The sequence below is a fragment of the Pseudonaja textilis genome, chromosome Z (genome assembly GCF_049901715.1).
Source record: "Pseudonaja textilis isolate UNSWEBS1 chromosome Z, rPseTex1.2, whole genome shotgun sequence".
NCBI classification, from domain to species: domain Eukaryota; kingdom Metazoa; phylum Chordata; class Lepidosauria; order Squamata; family Elapidae; genus Pseudonaja; species Pseudonaja textilis.
Genome location: NC_142008.1, coordinates 17,281,837 through 17,305,897, shown reverse-complemented (window position 1 = coordinate 17,305,897; position 24,061 = coordinate 17,281,837). Strand labels below are relative to the sequence as shown.

Genomic DNA, 24,061 nt, shown 5'->3' with positions numbered 1-24,061 from the left:
CACCCGCCTTTCTCTCCGCGCTCACCGCGATGACGACGGTATCTTCGCCCTGGAACTTGGCAATGTACTTGTCGCCTCGAATCACTTCCGAATCATTGAGGGGTCTGAAACGACACATCACTTTGATGTTGCACTCCGCCGGATCCGCCATCTTAGGCCAAAGCCGCCGCCGCCGCCCGCTGCAGCCACCGTTTTCCCCTCTGGGATGCTGTCTGTCAAGCTCCCCTGCCACTCAGCTGCTGAATCCACTGCCGAATTATCTTTTCCTTTGTCAAGGGGAATAACTACGTCTTCCTCCGCAGTAGGAATGAAGAAGGGCTTTCCGTCCCTGCTCTACCGCTACCTCCTGCACTCACTTCCTTTCCAATATGGCAGCCATGAAGGCACCGGCGAAACCGAGACCTCCCCTTATTTAAAACGAGGGCGGAGTTGACAGCTGGCTTGGGAAGAGTGACGTCATCTTCTGCAGGGAAGCCAACATCTCCTTCGCCCTCTCACTCTGCGCAGGCGCGGAAACGGCTCGTGTTCTTTCAGAGTGAAGCAAAAGGAGCCGTCAACTCAATCAGCGCACTCCATCGGTCGGGGGCGGGACTGGACCACAGCGCGCGTGACGGACAAACGGAAAAGCGAAGAGATTGATGCGCAGGCGCCCACTTCAAAAGAGTGAAATGCGGAATGCATTGTGGAAACGAGGGGAAGTGGCTCAGTTGTTGGGAAAAGGAGATGTTGAATTTAGGACGTCCTGCAGTCCCAGATCGACTGGTCCCTCTCAGAAAAGCTAATCGTCGTAGCACCGACTTCATCCTAAGATGAGAGACTGTCAGGGATAATTAGAAAATTAAATTAACTAAGCGCAATGAAGGGGAAAACAACCTATTTTTTATTTCTATATATATCACTTCTCTTCAGGAAACTTTACCTGATATGTAACTTATGTGGTCGATTACAGGATCGTGGTACTACTAACCTACATCTCTGTTTGCAGGAATGTTAATCTATTCCAGTCACACATTTTACTATGTTGTGCGAACCCAGCCAGTCGTCGAGGGTGGTTCTCTATTCTAAATGAAATCAGATAATTGGATTAACTAAGTCTGGTTAAATTGATTATACATTGATTTAATAGGCTGCTCCAGGCAGGACTCATTCTGAGCAATTTACACCCCCAACTTCTGTATTTGTATTGAAACAATAGGATTACAGTTACAGAAATCAATAATATTGCCTTCATACAACACCAGAAACAATCAACTCTCTTGTTTATTTCAAGTTTTTTGAGCTGCCCAATTCAAATTAATCTGGACATTATACAACATAAATGCGGGCAAGATATAACGAAAAAAGCAAAACTGGCAATTAATAAACATCTAAATACAAAATTAAAACGGCAATCAAATAGACAGCAAAAAGCCGTCAAGGGAGCTCCCACTCATCCAGCCTGGGAATAAAACCAGATCTTAGGGGCTTCTCCAAAAGCAGAGATGAGGCCTGCCATGTATTGGGGAGATTGATAAGAGAAAAAGGGCAACCATGGAAAAAATAAGCTTCATAGGTTATGTAAGATGACAAGAGTTAAAAGAAGGAACCTAGAGCATACTCTATCCGTGGGAATGTGTTGGACAGACCGACTGGGGGAAGATGGTCATTCAAGCATCCAGTTTCTTGCCATGAAGGGATTTAAAGATAATCACCAGCACCTTGAATTGCACCCAAAAGCTATATGGAATTATTGTAGTTTGCAGAATAGCAGTATTACATGGGCATAATGAGATGCTGCATTTTGTACCAATTGAATGATTTTCAAGGGAAGCCCCTGTAGAGTATGTTGCATAGACCAGTAAGATGACCAAAGTATGAGTGATCATGAACAAGACCTTTTACTGGAATAGAGAACAATATCACAGTATTCCAGCCCCCAAGATCCAATCAATAATCATGTTTTATGGTACTTTCCCCAAAAAGGAAGGAAAGGGCATCAGGAATTGAATTCTTTATTGTCATTGTACATACATACACAGTATACATACAATGAAATTCATGTAACACCCAGAGACGGGGCTCAACATGCACACATACATGACAATCCCCAAACACCTCCCTACCTGCCAAAATTCTCCGCCTCCTAAAAACACACAAGCATCCACATAACAGACCAAGTAATACTATCCAACAGCTCACTGATGGTGGTCCTTAAGTTCATTGTTAAGTGCAATTATAGCTCTGAGATAAAAACTATTCAGAAAACATGTGGTCCGAGTTTTAATTGTTCTGGATCTTCTGCCAGAAGGCAACAGTTCATAAAGATTGTAAGCAGGATGGGAAGAGTCTCTGAGAATGTTGTGCAACTTCCACAAACAGTGAGATGTGAAGATGTTATCCAGGCCTAGTAGCTGGAGCCCAATGATATTCTGGGCAGTGTTAATGATTCTCTGTAGAGCTTTTTTGTCCGCTACAGAGTTGCTCCCATACCATACAAGTATGCAGTATGTCAGGAGACACTCAATGGTGCTGCGGTAGTAGGGCAGAAGTAGATACTGAGATAGATTTATCTTCCTGAGCATTTTCAGGAAGTACAGCCTCTTCTGTGCTTTCTTCACAAGCATGTTAGCATTCATAATCCATGAGAAGTCCTCCGAGATATAAGTGCCCAGAAATTTAAATCTACCAACCCTCTCCACCTCCTCACCATTTATGTACAATGGTAAATGCACATCTCTCTTCCTCCTAAAGGAGAAATTGATTCCATGTGTAACAATATCAAGTAAACATTTGATTAGTATTTTGTTTATTTATTTTGCAAGAGTGAAGAATATAAGCAAAATACCAAAATACTCATAATTAAGCAAACCATAAAAATAACGAAGAACAGGAAAAAAATTAAACAAGAATATATATTAAACAAACAGTTCTTAATTTACCAAAATTTATAATACTACATTCTACTCAGATAAAAGTATTATTATAAAATACCAGTAAAGCTATGTCAAAGAAGAATGTGTTGTCTTATTCTTTAATTAGGAGAAAGTATTTCCTTTTCCAGGATAGATGTTACACATTACCAGTCCTTAATATCTAAAATAATATCACATTTCCAATTTCTCAATATTATTTTATTACACACAGAGAGAGACACACAGAGAAAGGCACACAGAGAGGGGCAGGGAAGGGGGCACTCTGGTGGAAAAACAAATCTGGTCATGTTGCCAACTTCAAAAGTTGATATAAAAATTTATGCCACCAGATAAAGACTGAATGCACCAATTATCACATTAAACAAGAGGAAAACCTTCTATGCATCAATTCTACCTGCACTTTTTACAATTTTGTAAACAACAAACTAAAAGACTCAAGGTCCATCCCACCCCTAGGACCTAATGATAAAGACTGCAACGACGACATCATTAAAGCCAACATCTTTAACACATTCTTTGGCTCAGTATTTGTAAACAACAATGGATCATGCCCAGTATTTCCTAGCCGAACCACAGAAAACTACAATGATCTAATACATATCGATTTTACAGAAGACAATGTTGAAAAAGCACTACACAATCTAAAAGCATCTCTATCTATTGGACCAGATGGAATATGTGCCTACTCCTTAAAAAAGATATCCACTGCCATAGCAGAACCTCTAAGCATAATCTTTGAAAAATCTTTCAGTACCAGCTTCTTGCCAAAACTATGGTCACAAGCCACAGTCATCCACATCTTCAAAAAGGGAGACCCCAGCCTAGTTGAAAATTACAGACCAATCTCCTTATGCTGCGTCACCTGTAAAGTCATGGAATCAATTATTAACCAATCCCTTATCCGCCACTTAGAGACAAACAACCTACTCTCTAATAAACAATTTGGTTTCAGAAAAAAATTATCCAGTAATCTGCAACTCTTACACTGCAAAAACATATGGACTACACAACTCGATCAGGGCAAAACAATAGATACAATCTACATAGATTTCTGTAAAGCCTTTGATTCAGTGGTACACGACAAACTACTTCTAAAACTAAAATCTTACGGTATCTCTAGATAAGTGCATAACTGGATAGAAGCATTCCTGTCAAACAGACAACAAATGGTCCAAATTGGGAGCATCCTATCAAATTCTGTACCTATCAATAGTGGTGTCCCCCAAGGCAGTGATCTAGGACCAATTCTCTTCATACTCTACCTAAATGACCTCTGTGATCATATTAAGAGCAACTGTGTTCTCTTCGCTGATGATATAAAGCTGTTCAATACCACAGACAATACTGCTACCCTTCAAAAAGATCTTGACTATGTATCAGAATGGTCAAACAAATGGCAGCTTCAAATCTCAACAAATAAATGCTCTGTCTTACATATTGGCAAAAAAGATCAGAAAATAAAATACAAACTGAATAGTCAAGACCTTGTTGATGATCCAAACTCTGTCAAGGATCTTGGAGTACACATCTCTAATGATCTAAGTGCTAGAGCCCACTGTAACTACATAGCCAAAAAGACATTAAGAGTTGTTAACTTAATCCTATGTAGCTTTTTCTCTGGTAATATCACACTACTAACTAGAGCATACAAAACATTTGCTAGACCAATACTCGAATACAGCTCATCAGTCTGGAACCCACATTACGTATCTGATATTAGCACAGTTGAGAAAGTCCAGAAATATTTCACAAGAAGAATTCTCCACTCCTCTACTCATTGTAGAATACCTTATGCCACCAGACTTGAAATTCCAGACCTAGAAAATCTTGAATTATGCCGTCTTCGGTCTGATCTAAGTATGGTATATAAAATCATACCTTGCAATGACTTACCTGTCAATAAATACTTCAGCTTCAACCATAACAACACAAGAGCACACAATAGATACAAAGGTTAACCGCACCAAACTTGATTGCAGGAAATACAACTTCAGGAACAGAGTGGTCAATGTCTGGAATACTCTACCTGACTCTGTGGTTTATTCCTCAAACCCCAAAAACTTTAACCTTAGACTGTCTACTATTGACCTCATCCCTTTCCTAAGAGGTCTGTAGGGGGCATGCATAAGTGCACCAACATGCCTACTGTCCCTGTCCTATTGTTTCTTTTATTTTTCTTAAATGTACCCATTTCATGTATTCATGACTACCATGTTTCTCCAACAATACGGCCTCCACCAATAGGAAGGCCCAGCATGTTTTATTGGCATAAAATCAAATTAAGCCCCTCCCCCCAAATTAAGTACTTTTGCTGCATACCCGGATATGGTGCTGCCTGCGTTGGTGGGGCACTTCGTATCGGGAGACCTTCTGCCACCGTTGCTTTACCTTCTCCCCATGCTGCCACGGCATTTAGAGCAATGCTGCAGCGTTTGGTGCAGCCATGTGCGGCCAGCCAAGGCTCCTCCCTGCAACCGGAGCCCTGCGGAGACACTTGGCTTCAGGCGCTCCTGTCGCCGCCTTCCCTTTGCCTTCGAAGGTAAAGCCAATTCTTTTAAAAATGACACCCTACTACAACAAAGCCTCCCCTGCTTGAGAGGGCAGCCCAACCCCATGTGGGGAGGCAAATCTCCTGGGGCCAAAGCGCAGGATCGCCCACCCTGGGAGAAGCACCCAGCTGCCATCCCTGCCTGGCGCCGGGCAGAGCGCAAAGAGCTTCTCCTGGGGGACCCAGTGCAGCTGACAGGCGGGCCCTCCTTCCCGGCAGCAAAGCTCTCACCAAGGCAGTGAGCGCCTCCCCGCCGGGCGCTCCGATCATCCCACCAGCTCCGCACCAGAGCTGTGCGGGCTGGGCAGAGCTGGGGAAGTGAACTGCGGGTGAGCGCCTGCCTGCCAAGCAAAAGAGCCAGGCCGACCCAAGCTTGGCTTCCTTCCCAAATCCCTCCAGCGCGAACCCGAAGGGGCCACCTGTTGAGGCTGCCCGAGGTAGTGATAGCACCCACCCATCCGTGGACAGGGAGGCAAGGCGACGGCCTGTGCCGCGTCCTCCTCCGAGCTTAGCCCCGCCGAGTCAGCGCCTCTGCCTGATGCCCATTCTGCTGCAGCGTTTGGAGCTGCTGGCACATTTGGAGATGTGTGGGGATGGGGACGGGCTGGGCGAGGGGTGGAAAGGATGGGCGGCTTCAGGCTCTCTGCTGGCCAGGGAAGCAGCGCTGCCATCACCTCGCCTCCCTGTCCACGGATGGGTGGGTGCTGTGACTGCCTTCTCCTGGTGGCCCCGTTCGTGCTGGAGGGACTTGGGAAGGAAGCCAAGCTCAGGTCGGCCCTGTCAGCTGTGCTGGGCACCCCAGGTGAAACTCTTCGCGCTCTGCCTGGTGCCAGGCAGGGATGGCGGCTGGGCACTTCTCCCAAGGTGGGCTGATCTTGCATTGCGGCCCTGGGAGATTCACCTCCCTATGTGGGGTTGGGCTGCTCTCTTGGGCAGGGGAGATTGTTGTAGTAGGGCATCATTTTTAAAATAATTGGCTTTACCTTTGAAGGCAAAGGGAAGGCGGCGACTGAAGCGCCTGAAGCCGAGTGTCTCCGCTGGGCTCTGGTTGCAGGGAGGAGTCCTCGCTGGCCGCATGTGGCTGCGCCAAACGCTGCGGCGTTGCTCTAAACACCGCGGCAGCAAGGGAGAAGGGAAGGCAACAATGGTGGAAGGTCTCCTGATATGAAGTGCCCCACCAATGCCAAGGTCAACATCCAAGCTGTCGCCGCCTGCCCACCCAAGGATGCAAGGGGGGGAGAATTAAGTCACACCCGAAAAGACAGCCTAGCCGTTTTTTCGGGGGTCAAAAAAAAAATAAGGCCCGGCCTTATTTTGTGAGAAACACGGTATGTATATACTTATACCTATTATCTTGTAAGCGATTAACAAATCAAAATAAATACAAAATAAAAAAAATAAAAAAGGCACACAGAAAGGGACGGGGATGGGGGCACCAGCATAAGTCCTCATACATAGTCTCCCAAACTTTAATATATAATTCAACATTACATTGTCTACAACATATAAAGATTTCCTGATAAATTTATTAATATACATTAAAATACTGTCCCCAACAAGATATCAAAAATCTGCAGGATCTTATCATACATATGAGTCAATAAAGATATTTCCAATAAAATCTGATGTCCATTTTTCAGGTATATTCTCCTGGGTATACAATACACTTGAAATTGAATTTCTGACTATTCCATTTTAATCTCAAATCTGCAGATACTATTCAAACCTTTTAAAGAATATGAAGTCAATGATTCAATTTAACAATTAACATTTTCCACTCACTCCAATAGTGTGATGTCAACTCAATAATTTGCTAGTGATGATTTAAGAAGGACCTGCCCTTGTAAGGTTCTGTTAATGTTGCCTTACAATAAAGCAGAATTAGTTCATCATGTCATGTTTCCTGTCTGGCTTCTCTGGGAGGACTGAAATGAATTTTACAAGACTTAAAGGTACAAACTTCCTGCTGCCATTTTTAATTGCCTGTTCTGTGAGTGTGGATCATTTGTAAGTTACTTTCTCTGACAGTTTACCACTGGGAGTTCCTGCCTCTCTTGTTTGTCTGATTGTTTCACAGGCAGCATCTCTTTCCCTCTTTCCCCAATGTCATTCTACATACACCACCTTTATGTTATAACTTTATTTATTGTGGTTACCTAGCAATTATGTTTGGATGTATCACTGTTTAAAAAAACTATGACTTAGCATAGAGTGAAAACCCAACCTTTGTATGTTTAATTTAGGAATTTGGTTCCTTAAAAGCAACTTAGTGCTGTAAAACAAGTTTTTAGCTCTCCATGAATATCATGTTGTAACAAGCTTACCTATCTAATGCCAATAAATCTTAAATGAATGTTCTATCTAATCATGGCCAAAGAAGCTATGCTACATGATCACAGAAATGCTACAGTCAATAATTATTTGCAGGGTTATTTATTTATTTATATGGAAAACCTATTTGCCACCCATCTCATATCCAACAACTATGGGTGGCTTGCAACATAAAACATTAAAGCAAAAAAGACATTAAAATCAATGGTCATTGGACACAGCAGATAAAATCATTAACAATTACAAACCATTAAAACCAGATAGGAAAGGCGGGAACTGGATACGCAGAGGGTAAGGAGGTGGGATTAGATTTTAATCAATCAATCACCTCCAGTATGCAGCTCCCCCATTGAGTCCCAAAGCCATCTGGCAGAGTTAGGTCTTGAGACTCTTTTGAAATGTCAAGAGGCTAGGAGCCAATCTCATCTCAGGGTAAAGTGTTCCGGAGGGCAGGAGGCATAGCAGAGAAGGCTTTTGTTCTGAAGACTGTCAGCCAAAATTTCTTGGCTGATGGGATCCACAGCATGTTCCCTCTGCAGACATGGGTAGTGTGGGCCAGTTCAATCAGATGGTTCCTGAAGTAGCCTGGACCCATGTTAAGTAGAGTTTTAAGGGTAATGACCAACACCTTGAATTGCCTTTAAATGGCCACTGTGCTTTGAAAGAATCTGACATATGACTCTCATATAATACATCATAAAAACATGAAACTGAACAGATCAAATTTTGCAGTTTTGGAGTTCCATATGCACTGAAGGCTCTCAGGTTTACAAAAGATGCCTAGGTTGGGACTCTAAATTGTGATTCTAGAAATGCACAGTTTGAAAATTTAAAGCATAAAAATTTAGGTTTGTGTTTCTCCAGGCAGTCACTTACTTATGTTGTGAACATTTACAATTTTTGAGTAGGAATAATGGAAAGATATAAAACTTTCAACAATTTAAAAATAATCATTGGTTTTGCTATTTTTTTTTCCTGGAAGAGGAACAGGAAAAAAACAATGTCTGTTAAATTCATTTGCCTTCATAGTGTGTCCACAATGCACATCCAGAATAAAGTTGTCGATACAGCTCTACCATCTGGAACAAAAAGGGTAGCAATTAGTGGTCTTCCTGGCTTAGTCTAGTCCTCATCATTTTCAGCAATCATTGGAAAAATTCTGTTCATTCAGACAGTACCCATATGACCTCAGCATGTCATCCAATCAATTTTTCCTATTTTTTTTTCATCAAAGATTATTGAATTATGAAACACTAGATGGAAGTAAAGAGAATTTTCTGTAACTCTGCTACTATCTAGCGATTGTCTAGATTTATGGTGTTATGGAAAAGTTAAGATTTTAATTTAAGAAAATAGTTTTGGTTTATGTATATATGAAATAAACTGTAGCTCTGAGGCACCTAGGTTGATAGTTTTAGATAAAATGCCCTAAACAAGGCAGTTGTAGAAGCCAGACCTCAACTGATTTCAAGCCAAAATAAAGCTTATCTTTCTGTGTCCTAAATTGTCCTCATAAGACACCTTGTGCTGGCAAGAAAGAAAACACTATTCCCATGCCAGAAAACTTACACCTGACTTTGCACAAACTCAAGAAATGGAATGAGATAGAGGGGATGTCATGTCCACGTATCCATTATAGATGTTTTTTAAAAATATTTTTTATTATTTTATATGATACATTTCATCTATATCATAAATGTTGTACACACTGTGGTAAGCCCTCTAAGTATAATTTTCTCTGTGTCTGTTTTTCTTTGATTAGGGAATATTGAACAGGTAGTCCTTGAATTATAACAGATAATTTAGTGACCGTTCAAAGTTACAATGGCACTGAAATAAATCACTTATGACCATTTTTCACACAACTATTGCAGCAATCCTCTGTCACATAATCAAAATTCAGATGCTTGACAACTGGTCATAATGACATAAAAGTCATAAAATGATACAAACTCATTTCACAAATGTTTCACTTTGCAATATAAACATTCAAGGACTGCCTATATTAAATTCAGAATGGTCACTATTCAAGATAATGTAGTATACAACCTGATGCTTTCAAGTGTGTAATTTCCAACTCAGCCAATATAATGTAGAAAGTTAGCATCCACCCCTCTCCTAGAAGAATGAAATATTCTAGGAAATATTAAGAAAGGCAGAATATAATACCTCCCTGGATGAGAAAAGGAGAAACGTGCTCTTGGAAAGCAGCCCCCACCTTTGTTAATAGCCCCAGAAAGACAAAAGGCATCCTATCTACAACACAAAAGACCTTCAGTTCCAGGATGATGGGATTAGCCCTCACTTAGATCCAAACAAAACAAAGCCATTAGCCATAATAGCCCCTTCATTACATCACCCAGCAAGATTCAACCAAGCTTGGGACTCAAGACAACCTACAAAGTTATTCCTGTATGGCCCCAGGGGATTCTGACAATCACTCAGGATTCATTTCTTGCCACAGGAACAGGAAGCAAGTTCAAAGCCCAACATAGTGTATAAATCTCCCTCCCTCTCTCACCCATGTGCTTTTTTTGCCCAGGATCTGGAATCATGTGGTCCTGTTGTCCACCATTCAACTATCTTTCCAAGCAGTCTCCATGTTTCCAATCTCTTTCTCCGCACTTGGAAATGGACCCCAGATGGACATTTCTTCCAACAATTGCCAACAACATTTGGAAGACATCAAATTAGGAAAGGTTGATATTTCATATTTTCATTGAGTTTGTATCAAGAAGACACATTTCTTTTGAAAATGAGGACACTTTAATCTGAGAGAAAAGCAATGCACAATCACTTTGGAAGTTATTTTGCTGAACGGTAAGCCTGCCAATAAGACAGTATTCATTTTTCAGACTCCAGAAACATTACTGCTGACTGCAGTCCATTATAAAGGATGTTATAATAAAATAAATAAATATTCCCATAGAGTGCATATCAGTGCATTAAGGCAATCTTGAAGATGGTAACCTCATTATATGGTAAGTGATATACAAAGCAACTTGGAATTCAACCATATTCAGTTTATCTGTAAAACTGCAAATATTTATATGGAAAGCAACAGAACAACTGTTATTAGATACTTCATTTTACCTCTCTCCTGACTTATTATGATATTTCATATAACATTTATTACTTTTAGGAAAATAAATAATTTCAAATTTGGGATAGAGTCCACCTAATTATTTTACATTTACTCTTCCTAAAAGTTTGGGTATGATTAGTCAAATATTCGAATTAAGTAGGAGGGGTAAGGAATTCTGCATTAAATCTACAAGTTCTGCCCCTCACTAAAAAGAGGCAACCGAGAAAGTGATAATGAATTGTAAAGATACGGGCTTATTTATTTTTTAAATAGTGGGCCTATGTTAAAACTTGCTTTTCAAGGCACCTTAGCCCTTATGTAGCATATGTTTGAGAAATATAACTTTAAGGGCTTATATGGTGCATTAAACTAACTAAACTAACTAATAACAATTACATATGTATTAAGCTTGTTTATACCTAACTCCAAGCATACAAGAAACTCTTATTTTTGTTCATTTTTGTTTTAGATAATAGTCTTATTGTTTTATATTTTATACTTTTAAAATAACCAATTATCCAGAAATCTTTTGTTATTGAACAAGATAATAGATTTATTTATAAAATGTATATTTGATCTTTTAGGTACATGTGGATAGAACTGGAGCTTTGATAAATGTTCCGGACTAGCAGGCTCGAAAGCCTGCAACTCTGATTGGCCCGCTAAAAGCGGATTGTGATTGGTCACCGCAGACTGATCTGATTGGCTAGTAAACGGGCTGCCGCGATTGGCCCAGCCAAGCGCGGCAAACTCAAATCGCCGTCATTGGCTGCCTAGCCGCAGCCAGCCCTATATAAGGGGATGCTGCGGCTGGGATAGTTCGCTTAGATCTGAAGTCACTAATAAAGAGTTGTTGTTGCTATCTGAGTCTTGTCTCCGTTCTTGGACCCATCCTCCCAGATCTAACAATAAACCTCACCTATTAATGGAATTGATAGCTTTTCAGACCTGTTCTGAGTTATGAAAAAACAATATCAGGAAATAAATGCTAAGAGAAGCATTTATAATTCCCTAGCCATTCTTTCTGAATCTATCGCATATTGTTTTGGAGAGTGAGGATGAGAGAGGGAAGAAGCTCTACAGCATGTAGTATAATACCAGAGGTGTGCAGTAAGGACAACAAAATGGCTTCCATTGCACTATTTTGGCTGCCATCTTGACTTTTTTTAAATTCTCCCCATGCCTCTGTCCCACAATCTCCTTTATAGTTCCTAAATTAGCCTGATCTCTTCAGCATGATCGAGGACCTATCTAATTACTAGAACTGTCTGCTCTCAATTAAGCTGATCTATTCATGTGGAATTATCAGAGGTGCTCATTTTCTTCCTTAAGACAGCAAAATGTCTTGGACCAATCCTATCTTAAACAAGACTGAAGACAACAGTACATTTGCTCTAGCAGGAAAATGTAGGGCTTTGTTTTGTTTTTTCTCTTCAGTCTTTTCCTCTAGAGAGGCTTATGCGAAGCATTTTGTGTAGCAACCAGCTCTGTTGCCTAATTGAGGCTAGTGATGGCAGCATCGTTTATTTTTCTAATGAAGTACTCGGAGGTATACTTCAGATCTGACATATGCTTGGGGATAAGGATTTTTTTTTTCTGGCTGCAAGAAGAAGTCACCCATTTTTAAAAGGTTTTTTTTTTCATCCAAAAGCTGCATCAATTAAATATAAGCAACAAAATATTGCCTGACTGCCTCAATCTTTTATCATTAGATGCATTAAAATACATTTTCCATTATCCAGACTAGTTTAGAGAGACAACTAATTCATAATAATTCTGTTACTTCACAAAATCAAATATTGTTGTAATCTCTGTAGTCTTATTCCAAATACAATCTGTTTTAATGCTTGGGCACCTAGGTCAGAAGTTTTCCCTTTTTAAAGGTATCTCCTCATTGTGGAAAAGCCATTCAGAAGAATACTGAAAAATTGCCAGGACTGTTAAGGCAATTTTCAGCAGCTCTTCTCTATCCATTATATTTTTCTACTGATAACAAAATATTCTACTCTCATTCTATATCCAGAAGCCAAATGAACTGGATTCAGGTCATGACTAGATATGGAACAATTTTCTCAATAGCACTATGTGCAAGGCAGGCTAAATAGTCATTCAAGTAGTTCCCTGTTGCATCATCACACCTGCACTCCTGCCCTCAGAATTTTGAGGTAACAGCAATAGTTCTATTCCACTGGTTCAGCCTGGTTCTGGCGTACCAGTAGTGCCGAAGATCAGCGGAGACCAAACCAGTTCTCTCTGCCGAGCTACTGTTGCCCCCACCGACCTTTATTCCCTGCTTTTGAAGCGCAGCTGGTTTGTGCGTCACAGCAGATTGCTGCACATTAGCTGTTGAAGCTGAGGGTTACAATAAAGAGTAAATGTATTTGATTATCAATGTATTAACAATAGCTAGAATAGCATTTGCACAAAATTGGAAAAATGAGAAAATTCCGATGGATGAGGAAATAATTAAGAAAATAATAGAATGTGCAGAAATGAGTAGATTGACAATGGCAATTAGAGAACAAGAAGAAAAAGATTATTATAAAATTTGGAATTTGTTTTATGAATGGCTGGACAGAAGAGTAAGAAATTGAAATATGTTACAGTATAATATATCATTACTGATAAATGAATGAGTTAGTTTATTATTACTGATAAATGAATGAGTTAGTTTCACATTCATGTGAAATATATCATTGAAAGTCAATAATTACAATGTTAAGGATAATATGTGATATATGTGATATAAAATACTGATTAGAATATAAACATATATAAGTAAAATATGTATGATAATTTTATTATGTGCACAAAGATATATGTACCCAACTGACACACTGTTGAACAGAAAGGTTTTATTTATTTCTTTTTGTTGTTGTTATAAAAAAACTTTTTATATAAAAAAAAGAAGTACAAGGGACTTTGAAGGTCTTCTAGTCCAAGCCCCTGCTCAGGCAGGAGACCCTATACCATTTCAAATATCTGATTGTCCAATTTCTTCTTTAAAAACTCCAGTGATAGGGTGCCTCCAAATTTTGAAGGCAAACTGTTCCACTGATTAATTGTTCTAACTTTCTGATATTTCTCCTTATTTTAGATTGGTTCTGTCCTTGCTTGGCTTCAATCCATTGCTTCTTTTCCTGCCTTCAGGTGCTTTAGAGAATAGGTTGGCTCCCTCTTCTTTGTGGTAGCCTCTTAAATCTTGAAACTGTAGAAAGTTTGCACCCATCCCTTTCCTAAAAGAATGAAATATATTTGGAAATATTAAAAAGGCAGAATATTATATTTCCCTAAAGGGACAAATATGCTCTTGAAAACAGAAAGTAGCCTCCATCTATCTTAATAGCCCTTAGCAGATGTTAGTATTTAAGAGATAGAGATAAATAGTTCTATTCATAAGCAAATACCCATATCCAAGATCCAACTGTAGGAAGTTAGCATCCACCCCTCTCCTAGAAAAATGAAATATCCTGAGAAATATTAAAAGACAGAATATTTCCTCTAAAAAGAGTAGAAACTCAGAAGCAGAAACTCACCTCAGAAGTAGAAGTTCATCCCCACCTTTATTAATGGGTGGGCCATTAAGGCCTGGGCCAGAATACTTTATATAACAAAGATCTCCAGGTAAAGCTATACCAATTGCCAAAACCCCTTTTCAATATGCATCATCATACAGCAAGGCTCAACCAAGCCTGGACAGCCTACAGAGTTACCCTTGCGTGGCCCCATAGGAATCTGAGAACCAATTAGAAACAAGCTTCAATTCAAATCCCAACAAAGGTTATAAAACCCAGGCACCCTCAGCATATCACCTCTTCCTTCTCTTTTTCTTCGCCTTGGAGCATGTGATCATCCTTCTTTGGAGCTTCAAGCCACGTGGTCCTGCTCTCCATCATTAAACCACCTTCCAAACAGCCTCCATGTTTCCAGTGTCTTTTTCCCCTCTTGGAACTGAACCCAGAAGGATTTTTCTTCCAACACAACAAAAGTAGGATTTGCCCTCAGTTGCAATAGGAATTGCCCAACGCCCCTTCATTGCATCACCCCAGAAACTTAAACCAAACCTGGGAGCTCATACAACCTACAGAGCCAGCTATTACCCCTACATAATCCCTACATGGCCCCATGGGAGTTTGACAACAGCCAATAGAATGTTCTTGCACAGGAACAGAAGTTCAAGTGCAAAGCCCAAGAGAAGGTATAAAAGCCACCCACTCTCAACTCCATGTGGTCAGCTGTCCAGAATCCATGTGGTTCTGCTTCATCATTAAACTATCTTTCCAATGATTTTCATGTTTCCAGTGTCTTTCTCCTGATTTGGAACTGAAGTAGATGGACATTTCTTCCCACAAGACATTGTTATCATATCACCCCTAGTCCTTCTTGTAATAATTCTACATTCAGTGATAGTTTCTTTTAAATTTTCCAACCTTTATCCTAACGTCTACCGAAAGTATACATTTATATCTTAAAAATCTAAGATTACAATAAATGTATATTTCACAGTCAGTATATATTTTATATATATTTATATATATTCCAGTCTTCTTACCCAGTAATTTCCAATTGAACTTCCATTTATTTCAAATTCACATTTAAAATGGGCTTTGCAATATCACAATCGCATGTACCAAATACCAAGTAAGAACTAAAGTACCCAGCTTTGAATTAGCTTTTTAACCTGTTGGAGAGCTGCATGTTTAGGGGACTTTCCTTTAATTGGTTGTTCATATTTTAAAGTTGTTCATTAGTTTTGGCTATTGACTGTAAGGATTGTAATCTACCCTTCATTTGACAAGTACAGTGCCATTCCATTAAAGCAACATTTTTCATTTTCTTAAAATCTATGGCAGCTGTGATTCAAGTCCTATTTTAAAATTGGCTCCCTGGCCTGCTGCAAGCTTAAAAATTAGCTTTCAAAAAGTTACATACTAAGCTGTATGATTTGCTTACTTCCTTGGCATAAGTTTATCTTTGAACCTTTGCCCATCTTTAATGGTAGGGTTACTTGCCTAATTTATGGCTCCACAAATCACCCAAAACTTTAGAGGGGGAATTTACTACCACTCTTGTATTAACAAATTGGGGTCACTCTAGCTGCTGCCTGCCTGCTGCTTTTGATTCTTTTTCACGAAGGGTTAGGGGACACAAATCAGCATTTACTCATCTCATTTGCAGTGGTTCCAACATCAACCAAAATCAATTCTTTTTATACTAGTGAAGAATATAAAAAACTATGAACTGGCAATCCAATCCAAAACTGAGTGAAGGTAATAAATGAACTTTGATTAACAATGCACTTTCTCTTAATTTGTTTTTCGCAACAACTTTAAAATTTTAAATTCTGATTTAGAGTTTGAGACAAAATCCAGAAGCCATCAAAAGTTGGATTTACAGAATTTATCTAGGCTAAAACCTACCTTGGCTAGTTTGTCTCTTAATGTACAGGTAAGGAAACTCAGATAGTGGGATTAATGCATGGTTCTGTATGTTGTGCATATGTAATTAATGGGATTAATTCAATTTTCCAAAAATTAGTATACTATGGAAATTCAAATGAAGAGACAAATCTCAAATTTTAAAGCTAATCAGAAATGCAGATACAATGGGAAAATGATAGATGTTCCAGCATTCATTGACATATAGTCCTAACCACTAGGATGTTTGAACATTGAAATATATTATGATATCCTAACACAAACTCCATCCTCTTACACTCAGACTGAAATGTTACAAGCAGGGGTGGGATTCTACCAGTTCGCACCTATTTGCTAGAACCGGTTGTTAACATTCTAAGCAGTTCAGAGAACCGGTTGTTAGAAGAAATTACTGGCCTAATCCTGTAAGGAAGGCAGGAAGGAAACATTCTGGTGTTGCTTACAGAAACTGCCTCTCCATTAACCTTTATTACATTCTTGGCAGGACTAGACTTCCTGTCTCAGGAACGTCTCTGGAGTTTTTTCCCCCTCCTTTAATGGTACTTCGCTTGTGTGGAGTGACCATTCAAAGTTACAATGGCACTGAAAAAAGTGACATTTTTCCCACTTATGACTGTTGCAGCATCCCCACAGTCATGAGAGGCCAGGTGAGGAGATGCATGCCTCAATGTGAATGATATTGATTTGGCCACGCCCAGCCAATAACATGACCACTAAGCCACGCCCATCACCTAAGCCATGCCCACAGAACCGGCTGTTAAAAAATTTGAATCTCACCCCTGGTTACAGGCAAATACTGTATGTCAGAACTGGAATTTGAGTCATAATATTGCAAGGCATGTTTCATCATTTCTTCCCTATTGCTTCCATTAAACCCTTCAACTTATAGAATGTAATCCATATACTTTGTTAGTTTTTCATAACTGGCTCAAACAGTAGTTAGGTGGTTATCTTTCATAGTCAGAAAGGGATTCTCCGTCCAGAAAACTTAATTACCAACAAATTACAAACCATCAACTGACTAATGTCATCCCTGCTGAGGGGGATGCTTCATTGGTAGAGGAACTGAATTATTTCTTTGCTCGCTTTGAAGTGAAGACATCAGAGACAGATAAAATACAACCACCAGCCAATTGTAGCCCCCACCTCATTGTGGAGGAACAGGAGGTGAGGAGCTTTCTGAGGGCTGTGGACCCTAGAAAGGCTGCCAGTCCAGATGGTATCTCTGGCCGAGTGCTTAAAGACTGTGCTGATCAGTTGGCTGGAGTCTTTACCAGGATCTTCAATCGGTCTTTATCCCAGTCCATTATTCCATCTTGTTTGAAGGCTTCCATTATTGTTTCATTGGCAAATAAGTTCCCTTATCAATAATCTCAACGATTACAGACCAGTGGCACTCACTCCTACATCATGAAGTGCTTTGAGAAATTGGTCTGCTTTTGTGATGTGGAGAAAATAACTTGCTCCTCAACACCAATAAGACCAAAGAGCTTACAGTGGACTATAGAAGGAACAGATCAGACATCCAGCCCAATGGATCAATGGAGACCGAGCGGAGCAAGTGGCCAGTGTTGAGTTTCTGGATGTTACCCTAAAAGAGGACCTGACCTGGGGTGCCCACATTGCAGGCCTGGTCAAAAGGGCCTAGCAGAGATGATATTACCTGAGACTTCTCAGGAAACAACAACTGAATGAAAAATTGCTGGTGACCTTCTACTGCTGCACCATAGAGAGTATTTTAACTTACTGCACCTCTGTATGGTTTGCCAATTGCATAGTGGCAGATAGGAAAGCACTCCAGAGGGTTAATGTTATTGCCCAGAAGATCATTGGTTGCCTTCTCCCCTCTTTGGAAGAGCTTTATAGCTCCCGCTGCCTTAAGAAAATGCAAAACATTCTCAAAGATCCATCTCATCCTGGGAACCCTTTTTTTGAACTATTACTATCTGGCAGACAGTACAGAATAATAAAAACAAGGACAAATAGGCTGAAAAACAGCTTCTATCCCAGGGCAGTGTCTCTTTTGAATTCTACTGTATAGTGCAGTGTTGGTGCAGTGTTGGGGGTTTCGGTTCAATGTGTGGAGTGTGAAGAATGTGTGTGTTTGTGTTTATTTTCATGGTCATGATGTGCACTGAAGATGGTGTTTGATTTCATTGTACGAGGTGCAATGACACTAAACTAAACTAAATTAAGGTAGTCCCCCAGCATCACTTTCTCAATTACGTTTTCCATATTCTCAAGAGAATATCTGACAAAAGACTCTTCTTTACGATTCATTTAAAGGGAATTCCACTTTCAGCTAACAGACACATAGGGAAAATGCATTGTTCAGAGGAAAAAAACTTTTCTCTTACATAGCACAATCATACTGTGGGCTTCTACATTCAATTTTTGTGGAAGCTACCCAAACAGTTGGCAATAACAGTCTTTATTGCATTCTGGAATAAAGCCACTTTAAAGTGTTAACTGCCTTCTATCAACATGGATATTCTTTTTATAACCATGATTATTAACAACATTAATTTCCTCCAACTTTCTTACAATTTAATGAATGTTTGGTCTTGCTTTTTCCACCCAAAGGGTTAGGCAACTTTGGGTTGACATTTTGATCCTGAGAAACTCTTGTCTACAATTATTTATCTCAGCTGAAAATTTATTTATTCTACCATACTTTAAAGTATTTTCAATTACAGTTTTAATATTATAGAAACAAATTTGGTTTCCTGATGCTTTTAATGTTACATTAATATTTGTTTATTTTTGCTGAATGAAGATTGGATGTTCAGAGATACCATCCTCATTAAAAATAGCACTGGAACAGTGCTAGAAATATAAATTAAAAATGTGCTCAGTAAAATAAGCTTGTATGCTTTATCTGCCAACAGTTCTATTGTTTGGTACCAGCACATGATGGCAGAGTTGTGCACATTTTCCAGATTTGTGGCTCAGGATTTTTTTACAGAGTAGTATGCTTAGTAAAGGTAGGGGGAAAGGTGAATGAGAGGGCATAACTGATAATTACAGTTCTGCAAGAATTATTACATTATTAAAATGTGTTAATTTGGGGGTTTTGAAGATGGCTATTATCTCTACCCCCTCTTCTCAAATTACCTCATTTTAAATAAAAACATTAACAATCTAACAACTTTAAAAAGATGTACAGAAAGTGGAAGCTAGCTTGTCTGCCCATCTTTGCAAGTAATCAGAGCTAGAACCCTTATAGGGGATTGGACAGATGTCACAATAAATTAAAACTTAATTTGAGTAATGAACTTAATGTCAGTAGTTTGTGCATTGTCTTATATCTTCCTTTTCCAAACCCTGTAGAAAACCTAAATATGTTTAACTTGCAAAAGAGAAGATTAAGAGGGGAACATGAGAGCTTTCTCCAAATACTTGGGGGCTCACTAGTACACATTGTAGAGAGGCAAGAGAGACTTATTTTTGCTTGCTCCAGAGGATAAGATTAGGATGAAGAGGATGAAACTGCAAGGATGTAGATACAGATTAGACTTTAGGTATCATTTCTTGAGAGTTAAGAGTTGTCAGTCAGAGGACTAAGTATCTGCATGGATTAGTTATTTTCCCTGGAGATTTTCCGATGTTGGGTTAATCAGCTGATAGAGATAGAATAGTGCAAGAGATTGCAATTGATGACCTTTAGATCTGTTCCAACTCTGTGATTCCAGGATTAGAAGTTTCAGAAAATAAGCTTTCATTTTCTTCTCTAGAGACATGGTGGGAATTAGACTAAAGAAAAAACTTTAAATAATCCAAAAAGGTAAAGGATTCCGTTGGATACTTTGAGAAACAGAGAAATGAAAGAGATGGATAGATCTTTAAATCAGATGGTCACGTGATGATTCAAAGTACAACACAGTTAGAAGGAAGATTGGCAGTGATAACTCAAAAATTATATTGTTAATGTTCCATACTAAGCAGGTTCGTAGACCTGCATTCCTATTGGTCTGGAATAGCTGGGCCGTGATTGGACGATATAAGCATTCCTGATTGCTTCGTATGGGGTTTGCCGCGATTGGGTGAAACCAAGCGCGGCAAGCTTAAAAGACTGTCATAGGCTGCCTGGCCGCGGCCAGCTCTATATAAAGGGCTGCCACGGCTAGGCTTATTGTCTCAGAATCTGCCTCCTTAATAAAGAGCTGTTGTTCACTACTCGAGCCTCGTGTCTCAATGGGACCCACCGACCATACTTAACACTGGCGACGAGGATGGGATTTTGAGACAACAAGGTTGATTAGCACGTGGCAAACAGCGCTAAGACGACCAGTGAAACGGCCAGCAGTGCCGCGCTGCCCGTACCATTCAATCCAGCCAGCGAGGACTGGGAGTCCTACATCGATCATTTCCAAATGTTTTTGGAATCCAATAACTTAAAAGAAGCCACTGGCAGCAAGAAGCGGGCAGTCTTCTTAACGCATTTCAGGCCCGCTGTCTTTAAAATGGCCAAGGCACTAGCGAAGCCCGCAGATGTCAAGACGACAGATTGGGACACCCTAGCTCCCATCCTCCGGAACCACTATGCTCCAGCCATACTGATGCTCATCCGAAGGCACGATTTCTATCAGCGAGACCAGTGTGAGGGTGAGAGCATCAGTGAGTTCGTAGCCGACCTGAGGAACCTAGGGGGTCTGTGCGGATTCACTAACCTGGACGAGGCCATGCGTGACCAGGTCGTCCTCGGTCTGAAAGACCCAATGCTTCAAAGCAGGTTAATGGCCAAAGGGGACATCTCCCTCACCGACGCCTTAGCCGAAGCCACCGCAGCCGAAGCCACCCGAAAGTCAGCGGTGCGAATGCGGTGTTCAAACGGAACTGACCACCATTCAACTGGCGAGACGACCACCGCAACAGAAAAACTTGCAGCCTCCACCCACCATGGCGACATCGAATCCCCTTCTGACAGTGAAGAGGAAGAAATTCACAGACTTCAGTCAGATCGCGAACGGCAAGACCGGAGCGGTCATAAATCGAGATACCAGTGTGCCGGCTGTGGAGGAAATCACCCATGTTCCGAATGCAAATTCCTGGATGCTGTTTGCCGTTTTTGCGAGAAACGAGGGCATATCGCCAAAGTATGCCGCAACAAAAGAGATTTCAGCCCCCGGCATCGAGGAAACAGCCCGAGAAGGATAGATGGCACCCCCACCAAAAACCAGGACCACCTGACTGACAGCAGATGGAGCCGGGATAGCCGAACTAAGAAATTCACAGATGCACCAAGAAGGGAGGAAATGCACCAAACAGTTATCATCAGCCACGCTTCACCAATAGACGCACGGAAGATACATGTTGAGGTCGCCATCGAAAACCAACCATGCACCATGGAAGTAGACTCTAGCTCCTACCTCTCTATGGTATCTTGGTGGAGCATTAAATGCCTGATACCACCATATGCCGGGAAAAACTAAACGACCAGAAACTATTTTAAGAGACTATCAAGGAAACCGCATCCCAGTCGCTGGTACAGGACACTTCAAGATTTCTTTCAAAAACCATACCAGCATCCTACCACTCACAATCATTGACAAGGACTGCCCCAGCCTACTCGGTTTGCAATGGTTCGCACCCCTGGGGATCGAGATGGCAGGCATCAATCACACAGATCACGAAGACCGGGAAGCAACGCTCATATGAGACTTCCAAGAGGTCTTCAATGACACCCTAGGCAAGTACAAGGGGTCCCCAATCTCCTTTAATATTAGCCCTGACATCGCTCCCATCCACCTCAAACCGCGCCGAGTGCCATTTGCACTCAAGCCGAAAATAGATGAGCAATTAAATAAGCTCATAGTGCAAGGCGTATTAGAACCCATCGACCATGCCCGATGGGAAACACCAATTGTCACCCCCATCAAACCAGATGACTCCCTGAGAATTTGTGGAGACTACAAGGCCACCCTCAACCATGCATTGAAGCAGAGTGCCTACCCCGTGCCGGTAGTCCAACATCTCCTACACTCACTGGGGGGTGGCAGAATCTTTGCGAAACTCGACCTGGCACAAGCCTATCAACAACTGCCGGTTGATGCTGAAACCGCTGAGGCTCAAACTATCGTGACACATCGAGGGACATTTAAATGCAACCGACTCCAATTTGGAGTCAGCGTTGCACCGGGGTTTTTCCAGAGCCTAATGGAAAGACTGCTGCATGGAATTAAAGGAGTCATACCCTATTTCAACGACGTTTTAGTAGCAGCCCCTAATAAAAAACAATTGGAAAAACGACTTAGAGCAGTCCTTCAAAAATTTAAAGACTCCGGCCTCAAGGTTAAAAAAGAAAAGTGTCAATTATGTACTGAAAGGGTTGAATTCCTCAGATACCTCCTTGACAAAAAGGGAATTCACCCCACCAACAAAAAACTAAAAGCCATCAAAGAAGCCCCCAGACCAGAAAACAAGACAGACCTCCAAGCATTCCTTGGACTTATTAATTTCTATAACATTTTCCTACCCCAGAAAGTGACTGTCACAGAACCCTTATATAGACTCCTCAACAAAAAGGCTTCCTGGATTTGGGGACAGCGAGAGGAACATGCTTTCCAGCAAATAAAAAACCTCTTGACTTCAGACGCAGTCCTCATGCAATACAATGAAACCCTACCACTGACTGTCACTTGCAACACATCTCCCTTCAGTGTTGGCACAATTTTAAGCCATACCCTGCCAAATGGAACAGAGGCTCCCGTTGCATTTTTTTTCCAGAACCCTGTCCAAGCCGGAGAGGAACTACAGCCAGCTGGACAAAGAAGCCCTCGCCATCGTCTCAGCAGTAAAAAGATTCCACGAATACATTTATGGTAGGACATTTTCAATTATTACAGACCATAAACCTCTGCTTGGCATTTTGGTGGGTAACAAACCCACTCCAACACATCCTGTCACCTAGAATGACAAGATGGTCTGAATTTCTTGCCTCTTATAATTACCAATTAATACATCGCCCAGACAAGACTATATCACACGCCGATGCGTTAAGCCGCTCCCCCTTGCCAGACGTGCAAGATGACCCAGCACCCACTTTACCAATTTTGCAGATAGAAACGTTATCCATGCCACCATTGACCGCGCAAGGCATTGCCCACGAAACAAGGAAGGACAAACACTTAGCGTGAGTTCTCAGCTGGATGGAGAGGGGCTGGCCTGACAGCGAGCAAAACAAACTCTTTAAACCGTTTAAAAACCAATAAATTGAACTCTTCTCACAAAGGGGTTGCGTTTTGTGGGGAGACCGGGTGGTCATACCGGAAATATTACAAAAAAAAGTTTTAGAATTGCTACATGAGGGGCACCCTGGCATTGTACGAATGAAAGCCCTGGCCAGGAGCTACGCTTGGTGGCCAGGCATGGACAAACAAATTGAAACCTGGGTTGCCGCTTATACCAGATGCCAAGAGACTCACTCGGCTCCCCCCAAAGCCCCACCTTTAGAATGGGAAACACCCAGAGGCCCTTGGTCGCGCATCCATATTGACTTCGCAGGGCCAACCAAGGGACATACCTTCTTAATAACTGTTGATGCTTATTCGAATTGGCTCGAAGTAAGCAAAATGAAGTCTACCACCACGGACACTGTCATCAAAAAATTAAATAAACTTTTTGCCACGCATGGTCTGCCAGATGTGATAGTATCTGACAATGAACCCCAGTTTACCGCATTGGCATTTGAGCAATACTTGGTAGATCACGGCATCCGACATGCATTGACATCGCCAGCTCACCCAGC

At 40.9% G+C, this 24,061-nt stretch overlaps 1 protein-coding gene across 2 annotated transcripts in view; it reads right to left on the bottom strand.

Annotated features, from left to right (window-relative positions):
- KIF5B (kinesin family member 5B) overlaps nucleotides 1–385 on the bottom strand; it is a 41,057-nt gene extending 40,672 nt beyond the window's left edge. For both annotated transcript variants that reach the window (XM_087915677.1, XM_087915678.1), the window contains exon 1: nucleotides 26–385. In XM_087915677.1, coding sequence (XP_087771803.1) covers nucleotides 26–151 — 126 coding nt within the window. In that variant the 5' untranslated portion in view covers nucleotides 152–385. The remainder of the gene's footprint in view (nucleotides 1–25) is intronic.
- Nucleotides 386–24,061: the final 23,676 nt, after the last annotated feature.